Genomic DNA, 23,734 nt, shown 5'->3' with positions numbered 1-23,734 from the left:
TGGCCCGTTGTTACTAAACAATATCCTGTACGCTTTCGAAGGTGTTCGGTGAGCAGCCTGGTTTTTGTTTTTGTTTTTGTTTCTTTGATTGTCTCCTTTTTGACAATTCTGAGGTTGTTTTGAGATTCAGCAAGGTTCTGAATGCGTAGGTTCTGAATTATTTTGGACCCATATTGTGTTTGATTGAAAGTTTTGCCGTTTATGCGCTTCAGTTTGTGGTCTCATTGCCCTTAAGGGAAGACGTACTCGCAGCGCGCGAGACACAATTCAGTAAATCAAAGGTAGGCAGTCCGTGTCATCTAATACTTTGCGATATTTAATCCTTGTTCTTCCCTCAATTTGTTGCTTGATGACCTAAAGCGTTATTAATGATTTTCTTTGAATACTTTTGTAACAATTTGTTTGTATAGGTTTGAGTAGCATATTTTGCTACCATAGTTTTCTCTTCGGCTTTATTGCCCAATTTTCGCTAAAGTTTTGAGTTTTGAGTTTTGCATTGAGAAGAGTTTTTTTAACTGTTTTAAAATTGCGGTTTAAAGTCATGTTTTGGTGACGTCAAATCAGGAAAAAACTCTTTTCTCAACTGTTTTTGGATTTCTTGGCAAGATTTTCATTTAGCTGCATTCTGTTTGTGGTACAAGTCGCCCTAATTTGAAAATAGCATTGCGGCTTTTTGCGTCTTGAGTTGCCTATAGGGTGTTTCTCTTTTAGCTCTTTGTCGGTACGTGGTCTTTCATTCCTCTGATTGCCTCCGATATGTTGGTTTCTGTGTAATTAATTGAGTTAGCAGATATTTTTTGGTAGATTGTTCTTTTTGTGCTGCTTCTTTTATATATGCTATGCTATACGTCATTGAATTGTCTGTTTTAGGCATTCAACGAATGTTTTTGCTGTGCGATCAAGTATTGGCGCATCAATTGACCCATATAAAAGTGTTTATATATATCTTGATTTGCACATTAATTTGAGAGCGTGCTTGATCACTCGTGGACGCTGTCCAAAGAACTGAAACATTGACAAAACTTGTTTATGTTTGATGCTTTAGCGCATTGAAAACTTTCGCGGTTGAATCTTTAAATTAAAAGAAGCTTCTTGATTATTTCTGTTGTATATGGTTTCCGTCTAAATGAATTATTTCGTTACTAGCTTTAAAATTTTAAGGCTTGCAGTTTTTTGCAAGAGTTTTCTGTTTGAGATTTTAGCTGTTTTTATGAAGGCGTGCACTATGTAGAGGCGTGCAGTGATTACAAGTAAAACGCGGTTCGCAAATGGCTAACACGCAAACTATGCCATACTGTTCAACAGCCGAGATGAGTATTGTGAGTAGCGTTGACATAAACGTCTTCATAAGTGTTCATAATTGCAAGCCCATGATCAATGCGGTTGCACAAAAATATTTTTCATGACGGCCAAGTTAATGGCTGTGTATCTGTGGTGGGATTTGTTTCGCGTTTTTTTAATCAAAGAATCACACGTCTCTTTCAGCACTGCATCGTTACGATTAGAGTTGCAAAAAAAGTTTTTATCAACAATGCGAAATTAAACTTATTCCGAGGTCGAGGTGTCAACGCCATTCAACGCAAAATTAAGTAAGATAACCGGTGAATGCGATGAAATTACATCATTTCACCGCTTCGAAAAAAGTGTTAAAATTGTGTGAGAACAGCAGTAAATGCGGTGAAAATACAAATCATCGAAAAGTTAATCATGGTCTCCATCTGTAGTAGAAGTAGATTTGTTGGCTGAATTGTACTGAGAAGATGCAGCCTCATCCTAAAATCGTTCCATTGAAGGAGTGGCATGTTTCATCTGGAGAACTGTCTCTTCATCTGAGCTAAACAGAGTTAGATTTTAGAAGAATTCCGAATCAATTGAAATAACTCTGGAATGCAACTGATTTAGGGAACGAAAAAGACAAAAAAAACTTTTCTTTTTTGTCTTAATTTGTCCACGGATGGACTGAGTAGAAACTAAAAGGTTCAAATTTGATCCAAGTTTTAACTGTTTTGTCTCTGTGAATAGAAATTTGTTTTCCAGTGCGATTTCAGCCTTGGACTGGAAAAGATGCTATTATCAATTTGTCATCATCATTTCTTTGGTAGCTTCTGCAGTGCGATATCTTTGAAGTATGAAGCTCTTAAATAGAAGGGTTCTGAGTTCTGTTTTATTAGGTCCCATTAGGCGACTACGAATTCCTCACCATATATGGAAAGTTTGCATAGCTTTGTTGCGTGTTTGATTATGGACTTTCGCAAGCGGAATAAAAAGCGTTTTTAACTAAGTAAAAGAATTAATTTCTCAAAAATGAGAGAATAACAAAATAATATTTTACAGTAGAATTTAGAGATTTACAGGAGAGATCTGATTATTAGATCAAGATGGTGATTTGAATTTGGGGATGAAAAAGGACTCAAAAATCAGCTGTATATATACCCATTATCAGTGTGAAAAAGTCAAGATACAAAACTAATCTTAGCACCGTGATTTATAGTGGGGGTCGCAAGGGTTACCCAATATGGTTTGCTTCTGCAAATCAGTCGCAAAGGGAACCATAACTGGAATGCATTTGCACTTTTCTAAGAATTCATTCACACTTCCGGAGATATCATCATCATTTAATACGTGCTGGGAAGATTTTACATCAATTAATCTAACTCTAATAATAGTTATCTAGATTCACCAATTTGAACCGAATATTGATTCTCAGCACCATTTCTTGACGATTCATTTATATAACTTCTTTGATCAAAATCAAATTGCTTGTCTTTCTAATCTGGTAAGTCAAACTTTCTTTCTAATTCTCACTAAGTTTAAGACTATAGTTTGATCGAAATTCTAACATTGCGGTTACCTGAAATGTAATCCACCCAGACAATTTTACAACCTGATAAGTGACCAATTCTGAGATCAAATGCAACAATCAATCGATGCAACAAGATGGACGGCTAAACTCTCGAGATCGATTCCCCTTCGTGATTGAAATTAGGGCTCTTTTATCGGTAATTTAAATGTGCGTTCACGCAATTAGTAATTGAATTGTTAATTGACCAAACATCTCCCCGTAATTTTTGTTCAAGTAAACTATTTAAGTGCGGTCAAAGGGCATAGTATAATTGAATTCAAGTTATTTCAGTAGATGGCGGACTGATCCTAAGAATGAGTGCTATGAACGAACAGCAAGAGTTTGCTTAATGTTTGACCGCCCGTTGAGGTAGAACGGTGGCCTATCCATTCGATTTCGCGGTTTGCGAAGTGACACTTTGCTAGGTTTTTTCTTAAGTTTTCGTCATCAATTTTTGCTCAGCTTTTATAAATCAGAACATTGTATTATCAAAACCGATACCTTTATGTTTAACAGCTTTCTGAGTTTTGGTTGTAATGTCTATTAGTCCATAGAAGCCTGATCGGATTCTGTAATTCATATTTGTGTCACTGCTGACAAGATTGATGTTACAATGGCGTTTTATTTCTTTTTCAAACTAGACTTTGACTGTACGTGTACGAGATATAGTTTATTGAGAATGGCGCTGTCTTGTGCGGTGTGTTTACACTTAAATTTTATGGAATTTTTGTTTGTATACATGAGTCTGTGATTGGCATTTGATAATTTTTTGTGTATAGACTTTTGAGGCGACTGTTAAGTATACGCAATGTTTTAGGCAATTACCGTTGGTAGTTTAATGATCTGGGCATAGTATGACGGCAGTTTTTGAATGCTCCTTCTCTTAGAAGACTTTCTTTTTCTTCTTTAACTTTATTTTTGAGATTTTCAGGTATTTTCCGTCCTTTTTGACAAGACTTAATATTGTGAGACACATTTATCAATTCCAGAGATGAGGACTGCGGCAATTCTGTTGCATATTGCTGGTTCATTAAAAACTTGCTTTCGGTTCATTTCATCGTTTCTTCTCCTACAGGCTGTTGTGTACTTCCGATGCCGAATTTGTCGGATAGATCACGTCTTGTTAGTAGTCCAAACACAAACCTTGCACTATCGGCCTTCAATGTTTATAGTTGTATTTAACTGATAAAACAAAACAAAACAACCCATCATCTGATCAGTCTAATTTGAAAAGTTCTTATACTCGTGTGGGTTTTGGTTTGCCAAATAGCAAAATGGCGATTCTTTAGGATTTGTTGCGCTGAGTCTAGCTGTAATATTGATTTCGTCCAAGTCTTTTGTCATATTCTAGGTTGCTATTAAATTAGCCTACAAAGTCATCATCAAAAGAACTGTAGTGTTTGAATCGTGTTCTTTGTTGTAAATGTCAATTTGATTTTCGAACATGTTTCTATTTGGTTAATATGTGTTTGAGTTGCCCGAAGTTTTTGACGAAAATTTTATTCCTGCCATTGATGGCGAAGAGATTGCAATGACCACAGTGGTTGCATTTATTTCACATTTGCAACACACAAGGACTACCATGAGAAGAGAATGGTGCCACTAAACTCCACTTAATGTTTCAGAAAAATATTCAAAAAACATGGGTAAACAGAGTAGGTTAATGTTATGCAAATGTGAACTTATATTTTGTTCAGTATTTGGGGTGCCGAATAAAAGAATCCTCTTGTCAGGATGTGTTCTATCTATAACGCCTCATATAATAAAAAATAGGAAAACATAAAAAAATTTTGCCAAATCAAAAATATTTATTACACGCTTACTCAAAAGTCCAGCTAACTTGACAGCTATGACATTGTTTTAAAACCAAGAGCTTTGGAGTTTGAAACCAGTTTTCAAATTTATTTTTAGCAGGCTATACTTCAATTAGAAATACGTTTAAAAAAGTTTTAAGGAAAGTTAATTTTTTTGTTTTTTTTTCAAAAAAAATGAAAATTGTTACCGAGTAAATTGAATTGAATAAACTATATCACTAGATAGAGAATTTTTTTGCGTATTATATCAAAACTTTCGCTTAGATTTTCCGTTCTAAATGCAACATACGTATTATTTCTGAGAAATACAAAGGCCGATTTCTCACTAAGAATAACTTCCAAAATGGCTCAAAACTGATCGCTTAGCCTAACAAATTCGGTTTTTTGAACAGATTAGTTTAAATCGGTGACCTAGACTAAGAACTGCTAAAAAAGATCAAGCTAGATTTGCCTCCAAGTAAACGATGCTTATTGCCTTGACGTTTCGATATACAGTTGACTATAGACTGACTATATATATATATATATATATAGATCTCGATGAATTAAAGTTCCGATAGACTGTATTTGACCGCTATATTTTTGGTGCCGCTTATCCAATACAATTTTCATGCGTGGGGCTCTTCAGTATAACTAATCCTCGCTCTCGTGTTTATTCAATTTTAAAACACCGCTGCATTGAGTGACCACTTCTGAAATGACTCAGATTTAAAACATCGCCGGATTGAATCACCGCTTTTGAAATGATTCAGATTTAAAACGCCGCTGGATTGATTTACAGCTTTGAATTGATTCAGATTAATAATACCACTGAATTGATTGATCGCTGTTAAAACGATTTTTGTTTCTATTATTCAAACAAAATCCATTTTCAGACGTAATTTAACTCTATATTTACCCATTACCCCTGAAACGACAGTTACACACTCAGATTGGAACTAAATTGGATTCAGACTGGCGAGACTGGCAAATTGTAATTGGACCAACAAATAACAGACCTTCCAGAAAACAAAAGAATGCATGAAAAAACTACAAGAAGGACAAGGTGGCTGCAAGTTGATGAAAACACTTCAAAAAAAAGCTCAGTGATCACAATCAGTTCGATGTTGCTGGTTTAACGCAAGACACAACACCTGACGGGAACAAAAACCATTCACAACCAGAGGGAGGTTTTGATTCTTTCCGATAGCCAAAAACTGTAAGACTAATCCAAACTCTTAAAAACTTTATTTTCTTTTGATTCTCTAAAATTGATTACCTTATTCGGCAAATCTAGTAACCCCATTATATTTTTGGTTTCATTTCCTATAATCTGATTTTTTGAATAACGGTCACCGATAACCCACCCCATTCACTTTTTTGTTGAAAATCCAATTTGAAAATTTTTGGTCAAAATTTTGGAATTGACCAAATCGGGCTAAATACTAGTTTGAACGGGTAAAGTCTTATACGAAATAAACTCAGCGAAGCAAAAAAAGTTTGAAAAAATTGACCAAATTCAGTAAAATTTTGCAAAAAAGTTATATAAAGCGTTGGTAGATGGCGGATCGAGAATCCCTATGAAAAAAGGGTAGAATTAAGAGTTTGGTCAAGATTTTCAAATTTTGAAAAAAAAAGAATCAGATAACTGATTTTTTTTGCAAATAAGCGCTTAGTCTTGGTAACTCGTGAAAATCGTGCCTTTAACATCAAGGTTCGGAGTTTGAGCAAAGCTCAAGTCAATTATGTTGTAAAAAACATTATATGGTTTTTATATTAGCTGCAAGTTCACTGCATCACGCCATAAAAACCTTGCCTCAAGCGTTACAAGACCATTATAAAAAAGGAATTTACGCATTACTGGGTCTGAGTTTTAATCCTAACGCTTTGAAAGTCCGAAAAACCGCGCAACTTTAATTGAGTCACTTCTTCCGTGATAAAAAGAGGCTAGTTATATGGCATGATGTGGTTAACAATTCATTGTCCCGTCATCGCAGTAACAACAATAAGCCTTTAACACCTTCGCAGCTTATTGAAGTGCTTGAAAAGTATCAGGAGCGCATAGAAGCTATAGTGTATTGCCCCAGAGAGGGAACTCCTGATATTTATAATCAGTTCAAGCGTAGTACTCTAGTTACCATCCATTTAGTGAAAGACATTGTGTCTAGACGTAAACAGAAAGATCCTAGTTTACTTAAAGAGTACAGAGCATTACACTAAAGGCCTGCGCTTGAGCTGAAAACACTCACTATAGTCTTAGCTCGTAAGAACAACCTCCGGTCCTTGATAGCACGCTCCCGTCCGAAGAAACTTTCAAAGCGCCGTCGTAAAACGCTTCGCACCCGTCATGCGTTTGAGGAGGCGGAACTCACACAAGCCTTTGATAACCTGAATGTCACTTAGTCTTGCGTTGTTGTGGGAGTCTACCCGCTGACTGGCGGCGTGACTTAGTTAACTCACGAGTTACGGGTTAGTTTGTGGTTGGTTCTCTCCGATAGCGCTCTACTAAACGTTTCGCTCTCCCCATTCTTTGAGTTATTCGCTACCGTCCGTTTTTGGCAAGGTTATCTGGTTTCATTTTTCTGTTTCCTTTCTTTTGTTCCCGTGTCACCTTGTTTCTTTCTATCCCCCGTTTAATTTGTTGTATGATGTAGTATGTTGAATTTTTGATGTAGTAAAAATTTCTTTCTGCTAGTATGCTGGTTTGTTGTTTAGTCTCGTTCCTTGCTAGGGTGTGACTTAAGTTCATTCTAGAGTTACGGCTGGTTTGTTTTGTGACTTTCACCACACTTGTTTGCTAGCAATTTGTTGTAGCTTTATTAATTTTCGTGATATGCCTTTTTGTTGTTTGGGTAGGGTGGTTTGCTAGGGTGTGACTTAAGTTTGTTCTGGAGTTACGGCTAGTAAATTTCATGACCTTTTCGACTTTTGGTTATACTACATCGTTGCCGTAAATTGTTTCATATTTTGATGCCGTTGATAAAGCCCCATAATGTTTTGTGCTAGTTTACCTGGCAGTAGCACCTCTCCTTCTTTCTAGGGTGTGACTTAAGTTTATTCTGGAGTTACGGCTAGCTTGTTTGGCTGAGTTTGTTGCTGTGGTCTGCTAGCATCGATCTTCCCGCCTCCTCGCTTGTGGCTTCCGCCCCGCCCGTGCCGTTTTCCCGTTTCGTCGCGCGCCATCCGCCCGACGTTTCCGCCCCGCCCGTGACGTTTTCCCGTTTCGTCGCGCGCCATCCGCCCGATGTTTCTGCCCCGCCCGTGCCGTTTTCCCGTTTTGTTGCGCGCCATTCGCCCGACGCTCCCGTTTGTCCGTCCGGTTTCCCGTTGCGTCGTGCGTTATTTGTTCGGCGTCTCTTCCCGTCCGTCCCCTCTCCCGTCCTGTCCCGTTTCGCGCTTCCTGCGCACCGTTCTTTCTTTCTTTCGCCGGGTACTATTGTACTCGACCAACATCTTTGCTCTTTGGCGGTTTGCTAGCCAAACCGTCACACTAGGGTTCGGTATAACCCCTTTGTGTTGTGCTGTTGCATGTGTGTGTACTTTTTATTAGTACCAAATTAAACTTGTGGTTCCTGTTTTTCTTAAGATCATGACAACTTTGCAGGACAAATTTAACAAACTTTATAGTGCGAGGGCAAAATTAAAGGCTGAATTTAATAACATCTATGGTGAAATTAACAATGCTGTGGATAAGCAAGATAGGAAAGTTAAGATCGAACGTCTGCTTGTGAAGTGCAAAGACGCTTTTATTAGAGTAGTTGATAAAAATGAAGAGTTCTTTGATCTGGCACAAAAGACTGAAAATCCAGATGCTGCCTGTAAGAACCTTGAAAAATGGTTAGAGACTGTAACAAAGAAAACTGATGAGTTCATTGCTGCTGCTCGAGGGTATATCTATTAGGTCCATGACAAAGAGACAGCAGAGCAGTATACCTCTCATCATTCAAAATCAAGTTCACATATGACTTCCTCAAAAAGATCAAGTCAGCGTCAACGAGACTTAGAACTATCAAGATTCAAAAGGGAGGAACTTGAGAAACAACATGAAGCAAAGCTTCGCATTGCTAGACAGCGTCTCGAAATTGAAAAGCAAACGAAATTGCGGGAAGTGGAAAATGAGCAGCTTGAGGAGGATCATCGCAAGGAAGTAGCTGCTGCAGCACTTGAGGAAATTGAGTTGATGACAAAATCATCAGCAGACGGGTCTGGTACAGGCAAAATGAGTGGGCTCTTTACGGAGAGAAGTTCAGTCAAGAGCAAGAAACTTGTTCAAGATTGGATTAATTCGTCACCGGCCGGGAACATGGCAGATGCTGCAAACGAACCGAGTTTGCACTTTTCTGGTTCCATCGCCCAATCCAACCAAGCAATTGTCCAACGACCTTCTTCAGCTCAACTTCCAAACTCACACTTCAATCTCAATACACATGGTCAAGTTGAGGCCAACATCAACCTCCCTGTCCAAGAACCAAGTAGTAGAACCAATGATGCACATGTTGCAAACAACATCATGCAAGAGCAGCAACAGCTTCAATATACGCCTCCATCACCAATAAACTTTGGTATGCCAACTCAATTAAACGCCCCAAACACAGCCCGACAACTGTCTCAAGCAACAATGCACTTCGATGGTTTACAGTTAGATCATCAATTCCCTCGCAGATCGAGCATGCCGGGACAGTTGAATTTAGTCAGCCCTCCGCATTCACCACCTTTTAATACAATCGTTAATGCTCCTCTAGCACCTAATCCGCCACAAGCACACATAATTGTACCAGCCCCACCATCCCCCGTTCTAAACCTCGCACCACCGCATTTCCCGTTAATCCCACCAGCATTCCGCTTTCCTCCTTCGCCGCCACAAGCACTACCACTACAAGCCACTAACCCCGTGGCGAATAATGTCAATCTGTTACCCCATTCTCCGCCTGCAACAATCATTTCCTCCGCAAACGTTTTTGTACCTCAATTAATTCATCCACCACCCCCACAAAAGAGTTTTCAGCCCCAAAATTTTGTGCCTATAACCCACGCACCTCCTGCTCCTCCGGATCCAATTGTCTGGCGTTTTCCGGCAGCAGTTCCATCTAATGCAGTACCACTTGTACGTACATCTGCAAACTTATACACCGCACAACCTGCCCCGTTAATCAACCCTCATATCACTACATCGCTCCGCTCCTCTCATGTACAAGCAGCAGGCGCTCAAAATTACGTAGCATCAGACTTCATGCAAGCGAATCCATTTAGTTCTTCCACAGGTATCGCCCCCACCTTTGTCACTCCGATCATTCCGCCAACGTATGGAGCTACCGTTCCGAACCCGTTGTGTTGGGGTGGCCCGCCGCATCCCACACCTTTGGCTCCTTCTTTGGACTCTGCGGATTTGATAAAGCAGTTGGCGGAGGCAATTACTTGTAAAAAGAACGATCCACTGCCCGAGTGGAAATTGTCACAGTACAATGGTGATCCACTGCAGTGGCACGAATGGTTCGGACAATTTAATAGCGCCATAGACGCACAGTCCTTGACTGATGATGTCAAGTTAACATACTTAAAAACGCTTGTAACTGGAAAAGCTAAAACCGCCATCGCTGAGTTCGCATACTGTGGTTTAATGTATAAGGACGCACTCAAGACACTCGAACGTAAATTTGGCCAACCACAGGCAGTAGTCAGTGCACATTTAGACAAACTCAGCTCTTTTCCTCCATTAAAGATGCACAATAGTGATAACATCATAAACTATTCTGCAACAATTTCAAGTCTTGTGGGGGTCTTTAAATCACTTTCGTATGACTCAGACCTTAAGAGCGCCTCACTTCTCAACACGGCTGTGCAAAAATTGCCTCCCAATCTGAAAGAGTCTTGGTCACTCTTCACAGTGAAGAAACATTGGGTAAAGCCAACACTCCTTGACTTCAACGATTGGTTGAAGGAGAAGGCCGAGGCACATGATTTAATGAAACAAACTTCATCGAAGGCAAGAACTGAGGATAACACCAACTCAGTAGTAAAGACCAAAGTTGCCTCAAGAACTTTTGCTGCTAATACACAGACTAAGGGCACTCAGAGACCAGCCTCAACATCGGCAACGCCTGCAACCCCTCGCTGCATTGTGTGTAAAGGTAACCATCGCATCTGGGAGTGTAGGGTATTTAAAGAAAAGTCTCCCACTCAGCGAGCAAGGGTACTGGCGGAAGCAAAACTGTGTTTCTCATGTTTGAGAGAAAAGCATACGTTTAGGCAATGCCCAAATCCCAGGAAATGCAGGAAAGACGGATGTAACAGCTCCCATAATACACTTCTCCATGGAGCTGAGAGGGTTTATCCATCAAAATCCCCTTCAAACAACAACAACAGTAATTCTAATGCTGGCGCAAATCAAAATAAACTTCCTAGTGTCCAATCATTGAGTAAGACCACTACTTTGTCATCTGTGAGTAATGTGAAAGGCCTCCTTCAGGTGCCTGAATTACAGTTGAAGAGCTCCTCCGGTAAAGATACCACGGCTTTAGTTTTGTGTGATACCGCTTGCAGTAACTCTTGGGTGTCCAATGATCTTGCAAATAGCCTTGGTTTGCACGGTACAGCATTGAAACTAACAGTCAAGGGTATAAATACCGAGGAGGTTGTAGACACTAAGTTAGTTGAACTAATTGTAACACCACGAGACAACCAAGCATTTGAACCATTTAAAGTCAGCCCTTACGTAAAGGAAAATTTGAATGTAGGCGCCGATATCATTAACATTAAAGCACTTCAGGAATCATACCCGCACCTAGCAGTTCTAGACCCAGTTACATATTGCTATGGAAACATCGAGATGATACTTGGACAGGATGTTTATCATGCCATCCGCCCGTTAGAGTACTTCGCTGCTGACGAGAAGTCCTCGCCCTTCGCTGTTCCCTTGCCCATAGGTTGGGTTCTAAGCGGCCCTCTACCGTCGTCTTCAGGTTTAGTCTCAACTTGTTTCAAAGCTAATATGGAGCAGGATTTTGAACTCGCTAGTCAGGTAAAATCTTGGTACGACATGGAGTCGTACGGCGCACTTAAGCAAGTAGACCCACGATCCGCCTCGGATGCGCGTGCGCATGAAATTCTTGAAAACACCACCGTGCATAATGGAAAAAGGTACGATGTAGGAATGCTATGGGCTGAAGATAACATCGAACTGCCCAACAATTATTTCTCAGCGCTTGTTCAATTAAAGTCTTTGGAAAAGCGGCTCACGAAAGATCAGACATTTAGGGAAAAGTACTCGAGTACCATCAAAGAGGACTTAGACAAAGGCTACGTAGTAAGGGTCAAAGATGCTCATAAGGTGGAAAGTCGCTCGGAACGAGAGTGGTACCTACCACACCATCCGGTTGTTAACCCGAACAAGCCGGGCAAGGTCCGTAGGGTACTAAACGGAGCAGCTAAATTCCATGGCGCATCTCTTAATAAGTCATTACTCACCGGACCTGACTTACTGCAAAACCTAATCTATGTACTCCTACGGTTCAGACAACACCCATTTGCCGTATCCGCCGACATCGAGGGAATGTTCCTCCAAGTTGGAGTGCTACCATGTGATAAACCATCATTGCGCTTTTTGTGGCGGGAGGACCCCACATCAAATGTTGTGGTACACCAGTATACGCGCCACATCTTTGGGGCAAAAGATTCGCCCACCTGCGCCAACTACGCACTTCAGCGCACGGCACGCGATAATGCTAAGGAGTACCCAGAAGCTGCGAAAGCCGTCCTTGAGAACTTCTACATGGACGATTACTTGGACTCAGTGGAATCCCCCGAGAGGGCCCTCGTTAAGTCGAAGGAATTGGTACATCTTCTCCATCTAGGTGGGTTCAAGCTTACTAAGTTTGTAAGCAATTTACCAGATCTGGCTGACCGAATTGATGGGTCTGCTCAATCCACTGAACCGAAGGTCATCGTTTCATCAAAGGAGGAATCAATGCACGTGCTTGGGCTTAAGTGGGATCACAACAACGATAGATACTCTTGTTGTGACTAGGGGCACTAACAGCACCATCACGAAAAGTTTAACACAGCGCTTGGTCTTAAATCTTGTGTCAAAGGTCTACGACCCAATTGGTCTTGTCGCACCTTTCACTGTTGGTGCTCGGTTAATCTTGAAAGACATTTGGCGTGTCAATGGACAAAGTTGGGATGACGAGTTACCTAAGGACACAGTTGACAGATTCCTTGCCTGGTGTATTGAACTGCCGCGGTTAGCTGAGATCACTATACCGAGAAGTTACTTTTCAGGACCATTCCAACATCTTGAACTCCACATGTTTGGTGATAGCTCGCAAGACGTATTCAGTGCAGTAGGTTTTCTTAGGGCTCAAGTAACTTGAGCCTCCGGGGAGATTATAACAGAGCTGGCGTTTGTCTTGGGCAAGGCCCGTGTTGCACCTATGAAGGTAATGACAGTTCCTAAGTTGGAATTACAAGCCGCTCTCCTCGCTGCCCGTTTAAAAAGGGAAATCTGTCGAGCATTAACGGTTACTCTGGACAAAGTCTTTATGTGGACAGATAGTACAATTGTCTTGCAGTGGATAAACTCAACAAACAAACACCCCATCTTCATTGCAAATCGGGTTAGTGAAATCCTGGAGAACACCAGCGTTGACCAATGGAACCACGTCACCACTTGTGATAATCCGGCAGATGCTGGCACGCGTGGTATGTCCGCTGAAGTTTTGCAATCAAGTAGCTGGGTGAGGGGTCCTGACTTCTTGAGAACTAAGCAATTCTCTTTTCCGCCAAATACTGACGTCGTTGATAACATCAAGCTCGGCGCTGAAACCAAGGAACAAGATGATGACCCCATCTCATCTTTAGCCGCATCCGTAACCAAGCCCCCTAAGGAACAAAGCATTAATCTGATCCCGTTTGATAAGTTCAGTTCTTATCAAAAATTACTTCGTGTCACCGCATATGTGCTCCGTCTTTTACCATCTCATGAAAGTTACCGTACCGTAGACGGCAGCATAGCCGACCCTGTTGAGCTTGACGAAGCCGAGCGTCATCTACAGTACTTGGTTCAAGGAGAGTCCTTTAATACTGAAAGAAAGGATCTTCTTGACAACAAATCCGTTAAGAAGAGCAGCCGCATTGCTCAGTTTACTCCGTTTATTGGACCTCAGGGTCTCATCCGTTCCTCTGGTCGACTCCGACGGCTAGTGGAAATCGACTTTGAAACTAGGCATCCTATCGTGCTGGATGCGCGTCATATTTTTGTTAAACTGTTTCTGCGGCATACTCATTTGAAGAACCATCATCAGGGCATCGACTACTTTAGGTCAAAGGTACAAGAACGTTATGCCATCCTAAAACTACGTTCCACACTGCGTTCCATCAAATCAAACTGCGTCTTGTGTAGAAAGTTCCGTGCAGCAACCATTCAGCATATCATGGCAGACCTCCCAAAGGAGAGACTCGCATACCAGTCTCCTCCCTTTACCAACACCGGGGTTGATTACTTCGGCCCATTCTACGTCACAGTTCGTTGGACTACCGAGAAGAGGTGGGGATTTCTTTTCACTTGTCTCACTACTCGTGCTGTCCATATTGAAATTGTCCCGTCCATGGACACTAGTTCCTGTGTAATGGGAGTGGAGCGGTTCGTCTACCGTCGGGGTACTCCTGCTATGATTTGGTCGGATAATGGTACGAACTTCATTGGAGCGGAGAAAGAGCTCCGTGAATGTGTGGAAAAATGGAATACACTTAACATCGCTGCCGAACTTGCACATAAGGGCATTAAGTGGAGGTTCAATCCACCCAGTGCGCCACACCAAGGTGGCATCTGGGAGAGGTTAGTTCGTAGTTTTAAAAGAGTACTGTACACTATCCTCGGTACGCGTCGCCGCACAGATGAGGTGTTGAACACTACTTTTTGTCTGGTCTAATACGCACTAAACTCACGTCCCTTAACGCCCGTAAGCGCCGACCCGTCCGACCTAGGCGCAATAACACCTAATCATTTTCTACTCGGTAGCCAAGCAACCAGAATTCCGTCCATCGTTGGCGTCGACGAGTTTGATCATCGTAAGCGGTACGCCCGTGCACAGTCATACGCCAATGCAATTTGGGCACGTTGGCTCAAGGAGTATGTACCTGCACTGAACCGTAGATCTAAGTGGCAGACGCCTGCCGAGCAGCACCCCAAGGTCGGTGATTTAGTTTGGATCGTTGAAGAAAGCAACCCTAGGGGTTACTATCCAACTGCTCGGATTGAAGAACTTCGGTACGGCTCCGACAGCGTCGCCCGCTCCGCCGTCTTACGCACGTCATCCGGATCGCTCGTCCGCCAACTCGTTAAGCTTGTATCAATCCTCCCAACATTTTCTTCCGGGCCGGAGGATGTTACCGAGTAAATTGAATTGAATAAATTATATCACTAGATAGAGAATTTTTGTGCGTATTATATCAAAACTTTCGCTTAGATTTTCCGTTCTAAATGCAACATACGTATTATTTCTGAGAAATACAAAGGCCGATTTCTCACTAAGAATAACTTCCAAAATCGCTCAAAACTGATCGTTTAGCCTAACAAATTCGGTTTTTTGAACAGATTAGTTTAAATCGGTGACCTAGACTAAGACCTGCTAAAAAAGATCAAGCTAGATTTGCCTCCAAGTAAACGATGCTTATTGCCTTGACGTTTCGATATACAGTTGACTATAGACTGACATATATATATATATATATATATATATATATATATATATATATATATATATATATATATATATATATATATATATAGATCTCGATGAATTAAAGTTCCGATAGACTGTATTTGACAGCTATAAAAATGACCAACTGACTTTGGACAGACTATTGTCTAAACGAGGCTTTTGATGTAGTTAGAATATGTGACCTTTATGAAAAAAAATTGTCGAAAAATTTGCTAACAACTGACATCAGTTTCTTAAAACTCAGTTTGTGACAAAGCTATTTACAGATATAAATGAAGAAAGATGGAAAAACAGAGTAGAGAAAAAGCAAGTTCTCAATTAAATTACTACCGCAAAAAATTTCTCTTCTTAGCAAAAAACTTATCGGCTGATTTTTCCAGAGTACTGGATTCATCGGCAAAACATTAAAAAAAACTTAATTTTAATTTGCCATAAAATTTAAGTTGAAGGAAGTTAGCAAAAAAAATTAACAGGCCAGTTTTTCAAGAATCAAAAACTTTGGACCCAAATATGAAATACAGTTGCAAAAAAGTTTGATAGCTTCTTTATATTTTTCTGTTGAATAACTTGTATGAACGCTATGAACGGGCAATCAAATCTGGTGTGAAGTTGTGGAAATGTGAACCAGCTCGTCCTGGCTTTAAATGCCCAAGATCAGACGATCCAGACAAAAATTGTGCCATTAATCTATTTATTGCGAATGATTTCGCAAAACTGCGCCCAGATATTGAATCTGGGCGACAATTCGAAAGTTTGCCAATATTAATTGAAAGTGCGGTGATTAGAAAATGTGCGAATATGATCAGACAAAATTTACACAACTTGGAGGAAAACACATCCATAGTGGAGGTGTCAACGCAAAAAATGCCAAAATATGTAAGAATTGCGAGCTTACGTTAAGGCTAAAAAAGTTGGTAAGAAAATATTTGAGTGGCAGCTACGGTTTATACCTGCAACCCATACATTTGGAGGCCACCGTAGTAATCGGCAGAAAAATATATTAGTTTTTGATAGTTATTAGTGTTCCCAATTTAGGCGTACTTAAAAAGTGACTAAGAGAGCGAATTAAGCAGACAATGATTTGAAATATTGCAAACTTTCATGCCCATTTTTCGATTTAATCGAAGTCTTCTTCACAGACTTGGATTTATCTCCTCAAAAGCAAAACTTCAGCTATATTCTCTCTTGCACCACCAAAAACCTGTAAAAACTCCATTTCTTTCTTGTTTGTGAGCAAATCATAATTCAGTTTATACCAAATCTACCTCAACTCTGTCATCCTGTTAGTCCTATTCTTTGGAAATGTGAAAGGTCTGCTCGGAGAAATGTACAAATTACAAGACAAACAATTTTTGGTAATTAAGAAGCATCTAGCAAAAACTACTGAGAACTGTCATTGTAAACCGAAACTCATAATTCGCGTAGAATGAAATCGGTCGCGTCTCAAAGCCGCATGAGGCATTGTTTTTGCAACACGCTTCGGGTTTAACTTTAACTTAGTATCAAACCTGACACATGGGTAATACCTGTGACATCAATGAACTTTCCTAGAAGATGACCTGAAGTCTTATCTGAAGTGTTGTTCTTGTTAAGGTTGTTGTTATGGTTAATAGTTGAAGTGTAGTCATGATTAATAGCGTTTCTCGTCCCGGGAAGAATATTGAAAAAAAGTTTTTTTTTAATTAGAAACAAAGATCAATCTCACTTTCCTAAACTGTAGAGAGGTAATTTTAACCATCATCAAACACCAGCATCTCCATTAGGTGGTCCTTTTTCGGTTTACTTAAAGAAATTGAAAGAAAAAATTTTTCAAAAGAGGGAAATTCAAGAATGGTGTTTTTGGGTTCAACATTGATGCAGTGCTTTCATTTGACCCGAGAAACAGTCCCAACATGGGCAAGTTGTGACAAACATATTTTTATGACGTCAATAGTTTTGTTTAGTGAGCTCTCTTTAAATCTGGGCCAAAACCAGTTTAACTGTATTCTGAGAGAAGAAAATTTTTCTTTAAGTTACCCTATTTCCAATGAAGTCTCCATTCTATTTATTTCATTACAGAGCAGACGAGCCACATGTAGAATCATGTAAATGACCGTCCTTAAAAAACTTCCTTCTTTATGGAGAAATTGCCCAAAACTTTACTGAAAGCTGTTGCCGTGTATGGACCAGCTTTTAGGTCTATTTTTTAACTATTGAAATTTTAATCTACTGAAAAATGTTAAACAATTGACAAAAAATTGAATAACACGTGCTTGCAAGCCCCCCGTTTCAGTGGAAGACTTCCCGGAGAGCGCCCACCAGTTGGATGAGTTCACTGAGGTTTCAGTACTGTCGTCTTCTTCATCCCAGTTTCTCGTCCCTCAAACTGTGCAGTACAAAGTTCCCTCGACCAAGTTAAACTCTCCTGGCTCCATGACCTTGGACAGCCTGTTAGAGGAGGAAACAAAGGCCATCGAGGAATTGGAGGGAACTGTGACGTCACAGGAGTCAGCAATGAGCACATTTGACGCACTCTTCTCTGACATACAAGGTTTGTTAGTTTTACTTCCTGGCCCTCAAACATAATGGCATATCAATTGAAAGTCGATTAAGACTCCATCTAGAGTAGTCTAGTGCATAGCAATAGAGTTTTAGGGTCTTTTCCGTTTGTGCCCCCAGCTTGTTATGCTCCCCCATTTACAGAACACGTGTCATTCATTACATGGTAAACCATTATGGCACGTGCGTGTTTGGGGGGGGGGGGCACAAATGGAAAAGATCCGAGTTTTACAATTGTTTTATCTGAAAGGTTTAATGGTGACCTGATAATGTTTTGATTATTTTCATGGAATCGTCGCGGAAAATACTTCTGTTCTAAGGTTGTCTATGCTGTTCGAAGATCACCGTCGTTCTGATGCTTTCGCAGTTCTACCACGTGGGGGGGGGGGGGGTGGTTTAGAGGTTAAGAGGTTCACAGTTTCGTAAATGTTCTGAACATTTACCATTAACGTGGTAAATGTTTTGAGAATACTAAATTGTTGAAAGTACAGGTTTCGATGAGTCACAAATCATAGAATCATTAAAAAATTAGCGGGAACTTCACTCATTTGCCTTCTTGGTGAGCTCTAAATAATATATCCATAGTCATTGATTATTCCTCAGCGTAGAGAAACTAAAAAGATGCAACAACGTTTTCTAAGCTTTCACATCATCATAAAGAGCAGCAACAAAATGTTTCGTGTTGGCCATTGGGTTATCCTTTTCACAACTCTTGAATTCCTGGACTGTGGTAAGATGGAGGTTGAAACACTGACCGGTTGGGAACCAGCGTGGACTGCAACTGTCTCCATACAACTTCTGAGTGGCGAAGAATACAGCTCTTTCTATAAACTCAACAATTCAACAACTAACAAGCATCCGCTTAGACAGAACCAGAATGACATCTTCATATTTGAAGACGGACCAGATTTTGACACTCTGACAAACATCACGGTTCTGTTTGAGCCATTCGATGATAAAGATTTGCAATGGAACTTTGATGGCATGAATGTCACATTGCCGAATGGGAATAAGTACAACCTAGACACTGATTATTTTTTCTACACAATGAGCTTTGACGAACCAGTAAAAGTGACTTTTCCAGTCCAAAATGAACTAAGCTGATGACCTAATCAATTTAAGCTCTTTTAGTTTTCTTGTCTAATAACATGTTCTTCAGAAAGCACGAAGTCATTAGTACAAGCGTCTACCGCACACTAAAAAAGTTCAGCTAATTAAAAGTTCAGGTAAAGTTCAGTTGTACAGGTAGTTTCAGCTAAATTTTACCTGAATATTCAGTTTTCTGTCAAAAGTGCCTTAATTTGCAGGTAAATTTACTTGACCTCCCTTAAAAACTTAAACTATTCGGGTAAATTTTTCAAATGTTTTTCAGGTAAATTCATGTTAAAGTTCAGACAGTGATGATGTCTGAAATTTTCAAGTAAATTTCGGGTATTTTTCAGGTGCGTTCAGGTAAGTTCAGGTGTTTGTTCAGGTAAATGTACCTGAACTTTATTTAGATTGCGCTACTGAAATGAACTCTTCAAAGAGAGAAAGCGAAACTTCCAGAGAGGGTGGCAGCTGCTAACAGCTGCTGTAATATTCTTTGAAATGAACCTCTTGTTCGCTCTTGCGAGTCTTTATGTCGGAATGAATCGCAATTGAGAATTTGTTGCCTAGTCTTTTAGTCATACCCTGTAAGAGCTTTATATGAGCTGGCCCGCATATTGATTTCTCAATACCAATTTCCGCGATCTTCATCTTTGAGACAGTGATCTGCGTCAACTTTCACTTTCTTCATGTAATTAGAATTTATAGTATTCTTATAAAAACAAGTTGTACCCCGGGACAACTCCGAATGGTTATCTTGTAAGATCTTACAAGATTCTGACAGAATCTTATAAGAGGATGCATCGTCTTACAAGATTTTCTGACAGAATCTTACAAGATAAACATTCGTCTTACAAGAATCTTACAAGATAGCCATTCGCCTTACAAGATCTTATAAGATAACCATTCGTCTTAAAAGAATCTTACAAGATAACCATTCGTCTTAAAAGAATCTTGCAAGATAACTATTCGGCTTAAAAGAATCTTACAAGATAACCATTTGTCTTAATTATACGGTAACCGTTCGTCTTAAATCCTAGAATTCTATACTTAAGACCTAGACTTGAAAAAAATATTAAAGGTTGCAATAATTGAAGCTACACATTTATAGAAAATTATTAATTATTAATTTATTGAATCAATTTATTGAATCAACTTATTAGTCCTTCCATCTTCAAACTCATTCGTTGATTTTTTAAGGTTTTTTCAGATTTTCTTGATTTTTTCTTATTTTTTTCTTGATTTTTTCTTGATTTTTGTTCTTCTTTCATCTGAGAGGGGTCATGTCGACGTCGAAGTGTCCATCCAGAGGTGTCCTTTCTGCAGTGGAACGTCCTGGCTATAACAGAAGAAAAAATCAGTTCAAAGAAATAGCGAGAGAGGGGGCGACGAGAGAGAGAGAGAGAGAGAGAGAGAGAGAGAGAGAGGGAGAGAGAAAGAGGGAGCAAGAGAGGGGGGCGAGAGAGAGAGGGGGGGCGAGAGAGAAAGAGGGGGAGCGAGAGAGAGAGAGAGAGAGAGAGAGAGAGAGAGAGAGAGGAGAGAGAGAGAGGGCGAGAGAGAGAGAGAGAGAGAGAGAGAGAGGGAGAGAGAGGGCGAGAGAGGGAGAGAGAGGGGGTGCGAGAGGGGGGGGGGGTGCGAGAGAGAGAGAGGGGGGGGGTGCGAAAAAAACAAAGATTGGTATTTGAAATTCTATTTCCGTTGCAAAATGTCTTTTCCATGACTGTACGTAAGGTCAGTGACTATTGATTTTTAGTTCCGCTACTTTTTGCGCTTGCCTGCTGTCCTACTCTCAAATTTTTGGTGTTTTTTTGATGCTAAGATGCATTATGTGAAAAAAGTCGAAAAACACAAAAAAGTATTTAGGAAAGATAAGTAATATAATGCGAAAAAGGAACATTCAATTGATAAAAAATATCAGCAAAAAACAGAGCCAAAATTCCGTCAGAGTTAGTGCTTATACCTCTAAGAGCGGCAGTTTTGTGTCAGAGGCAGGTGATAGACCAATAAATTTTGATCAAAAAGAAAAACGATCAGATAACTTATTGCTGTTGCTTTTTCAAATAAAAAACTTGTTTTTATAAATGCATCTTCCATGACATGCTTTATTTTTAAAATTGTCTCAAACAACAAATATTTCATGCCTTTCCGAATTCTATAAAAGCAAGTTTTTTTGTCATTGTTGATTTTACAGGCAACAGCAAAGCCTTGAAAGAGCTAACCTCAAGGCTTTGCAAATTTTGAGCACGAAAATCTAATTATCTTTTCTTGTAACGCATATAACATCACTATATATTCAATTTGTTCCCGATAGAACTTAATTATGCTTGCTTGTTTTTGTTTAATGAGAAACTTTTTTGAAACAGCATAAAAACAAAGAATGGTATTTGAAATTCGATTTCCGTAGCAAAACGGCCTTTTCATTACTTCCTTAACATCAGTGAGTAAAGATTTTGGTTTTCGTCACTTTTGGTGTGTGTACCGCCCTACTCCGAGGGTTCTTGCGCCCTTATTAGACGCCAAATAACAATATTTTCTCATTCCTTTAATCTTGCAAGAATCTTACAAGATAAACATTCGTCTTACAAGAATCTTACAAGATAAACATTCGTCTTACAAGATCTTACAAGATAAACAATTTTTGTAAGAATCTTGTAAGATCTTACAAGATCACCATCCAGTCTCGCCCAGGGATGTGATTGCGTTTAATAATTATAGTGCTTTCAGTTTTCAGTTTCAGCGCTTTCAGTTTTTATATTTTCTTTCGTTGATGATTATAATTTATTCGCGCACCTCTTTTAAAACTGCAACTTCTAGGGCATTGAAGTGAAGAAAGTGTTATTAATGACGCTATTGGCCTTGTTTCCAATGAGCCTCCATTAAAACATTCTGGAAAAAATGTGGCCTTCGTGGGGCATAACGGGCGTTGCTGGTGAGGAGGGGATTTGGTTTTGGCCTGTCATTGAGTTTTACTCTAGGACTATTTGCTTGGCGAGATTTCCTGTTCGGAAGTAGCATTTTGGGGAAATTTTTCGTTGAAGAGCTGAACTGTGACCTTCGACTTATTGGAGGCACCTGAGTTCTAGAAAGATTTTGGGCAAAAACTGATTAATTTTGAATTGCTCTGGATATGTAAACATGCTTGATCGCTGTCTGAGATGTGACTGGTAATTGGAGTCGTAGTTTTTACAGAGCGGCTTTTGAGTAATTCACTATATTTATTAACTCAGTAAATACATTGTAGTTCGAGCAATCAATTTCCGTTATCTGTAATGATGTAAAGCAAGGTAATAGCACTGTAACGTGCAAAGCTTCTGTAACGTGCAAAGATTCTTTTGATACTTTTTTACCGGTTTTTTGTCTGATGTTATTGACGTCAAAACAGTTCATAATCGGTCCACAATCGTCAAGAAAACCTGAAAATATTAAGCTGAAAACCACCTTTTTCTGTAAATGTCCTTAAATTAGGTTTAAAGAACTTGTTTGGAGCTTTTTATGTTTATTAAAACGTATTATATTCGTTTAGAACGATTTCTGTAAGCATATAAAAAACTCGAATCTGATTGGTTAATATTATTTCATCTACTTCGTAATATCCTCCGGCCCCGAGGAAGATGTTGGAAAAACTGGTACAAATTTTACGAGTGTAAACATGACGGTTTTATGCTTGAAAGTACGGCTAATCAATTTTCAGTACTAATTTTCTAATTTTTTTTGAATTTTATCAAAATTGACCAAATGTTTACAAAATTGGACAATTTAGTATAATGTTCTCTCAATTTTTTCTATATAGGAATTTGCTTTTTGATATACAAACAAACTTGACCAATTTGCTCAAAATTTTGACAATTCGACCAAAAAAATTTCGAAACAGATGTTTTTGCGTCCCAAAAATTATTTTTGCGGAGGCCCCTTATTTTTTTTCAATAACCAAAAGTTAAATTTTACTACCCAATGCTATATCCAAAAAATAGTTCACGGATTGGGTTTCTTGCCATCTATATTTTTATATGAATTATGAATTTACAGCAAAAAATAGTGGGATTTCATTTGGTTTTGTCACAGTTTTGGAGTTGTGTGAGCTTCAGAATCTCAAAAGACTCAGAGTCTCAAAGATTTGTTCTCAAAGATTCGCAACAGACATCTTTAGCCTTATCTCCCAGAGATCATTCGAATGTAGGGATTGAGACTGTACTGTACATTGCCGGCACTGGAGTAGGGCAACTTGAACTGACTTGGCATCTGAGGTCGGATCAGATTTCGTTGTCAACACACATGAAACGTTTACTATTGAAACTGAAACAAATCAAACAAATTTGCAAAGAGCAACACTTGCGAGACTCTTGTCAAATTTAGTTCATAATCGGTCCACAATTGTCAAAAAATCCTAAAAATATTAAGCCGGAAACAAACTTTATCGGTACAAATCGTGGGTATATTTTCTTAAAATTACGTTAATCAAATTTTTTTAGAGCTTCTAATGTATAATAGAAAGTATTCTTTCATTTAGAGTGATTTCTGTAAGCATTTAAAATACCGGAATTTGATTGGTTAATATCATTTCATTTATTTTGTAAAAATATTTGTACATGTGTTATTGAGTGGCGAAAATTTTTAATGATTGTAAGATTTTGTGGCAAAAACGCTTGATATTGAGTTTCCGCAAAATTAAATAGAGATTTCCAATTTATTTGATTCGGCGCAAACGTAGACGTTAATATTAAGTCCTCTAATTGCGGTTTGCGTGGGCATACTTT

General features: G+C 39.4%; 1 protein-coding gene across 1 annotated transcript in view; it reads left to right on the top strand.

Moving 5' to 3' along the window:
* LOC142345477 (uncharacterized) overlaps positions 1 to 23,734 on the top strand; it is a 120,226-nt gene that overhangs the window by 28,921 nt on the left and 67,571 nt on the right. Inside the window, exon 3 of the mRNA XM_075397540.1 lies at positions 17,626 to 17,883. Coding sequence (XP_075253655.1) covers positions 17,626 to 17,883 — 258 coding nt within the window. The remainder of the gene's footprint in view (positions 1 to 17,625; positions 17,884 to 23,734) is intronic.

This window comes from Convolutriloba macropyga, chromosome 9 (genome assembly GCF_964194025.1).
Source record: "Convolutriloba macropyga chromosome 9, txConMacr16.3, whole genome shotgun sequence".
Taxonomy (NCBI): domain Eukaryota; kingdom Metazoa; phylum Xenacoelomorpha; order Acoela; family Convolutidae; genus Convolutriloba; species Convolutriloba macropyga.
The sequence above is the reverse complement of the archived record's forward strand: the minus strand, read 5'-3'. Positions and strand labels throughout refer to the sequence as shown.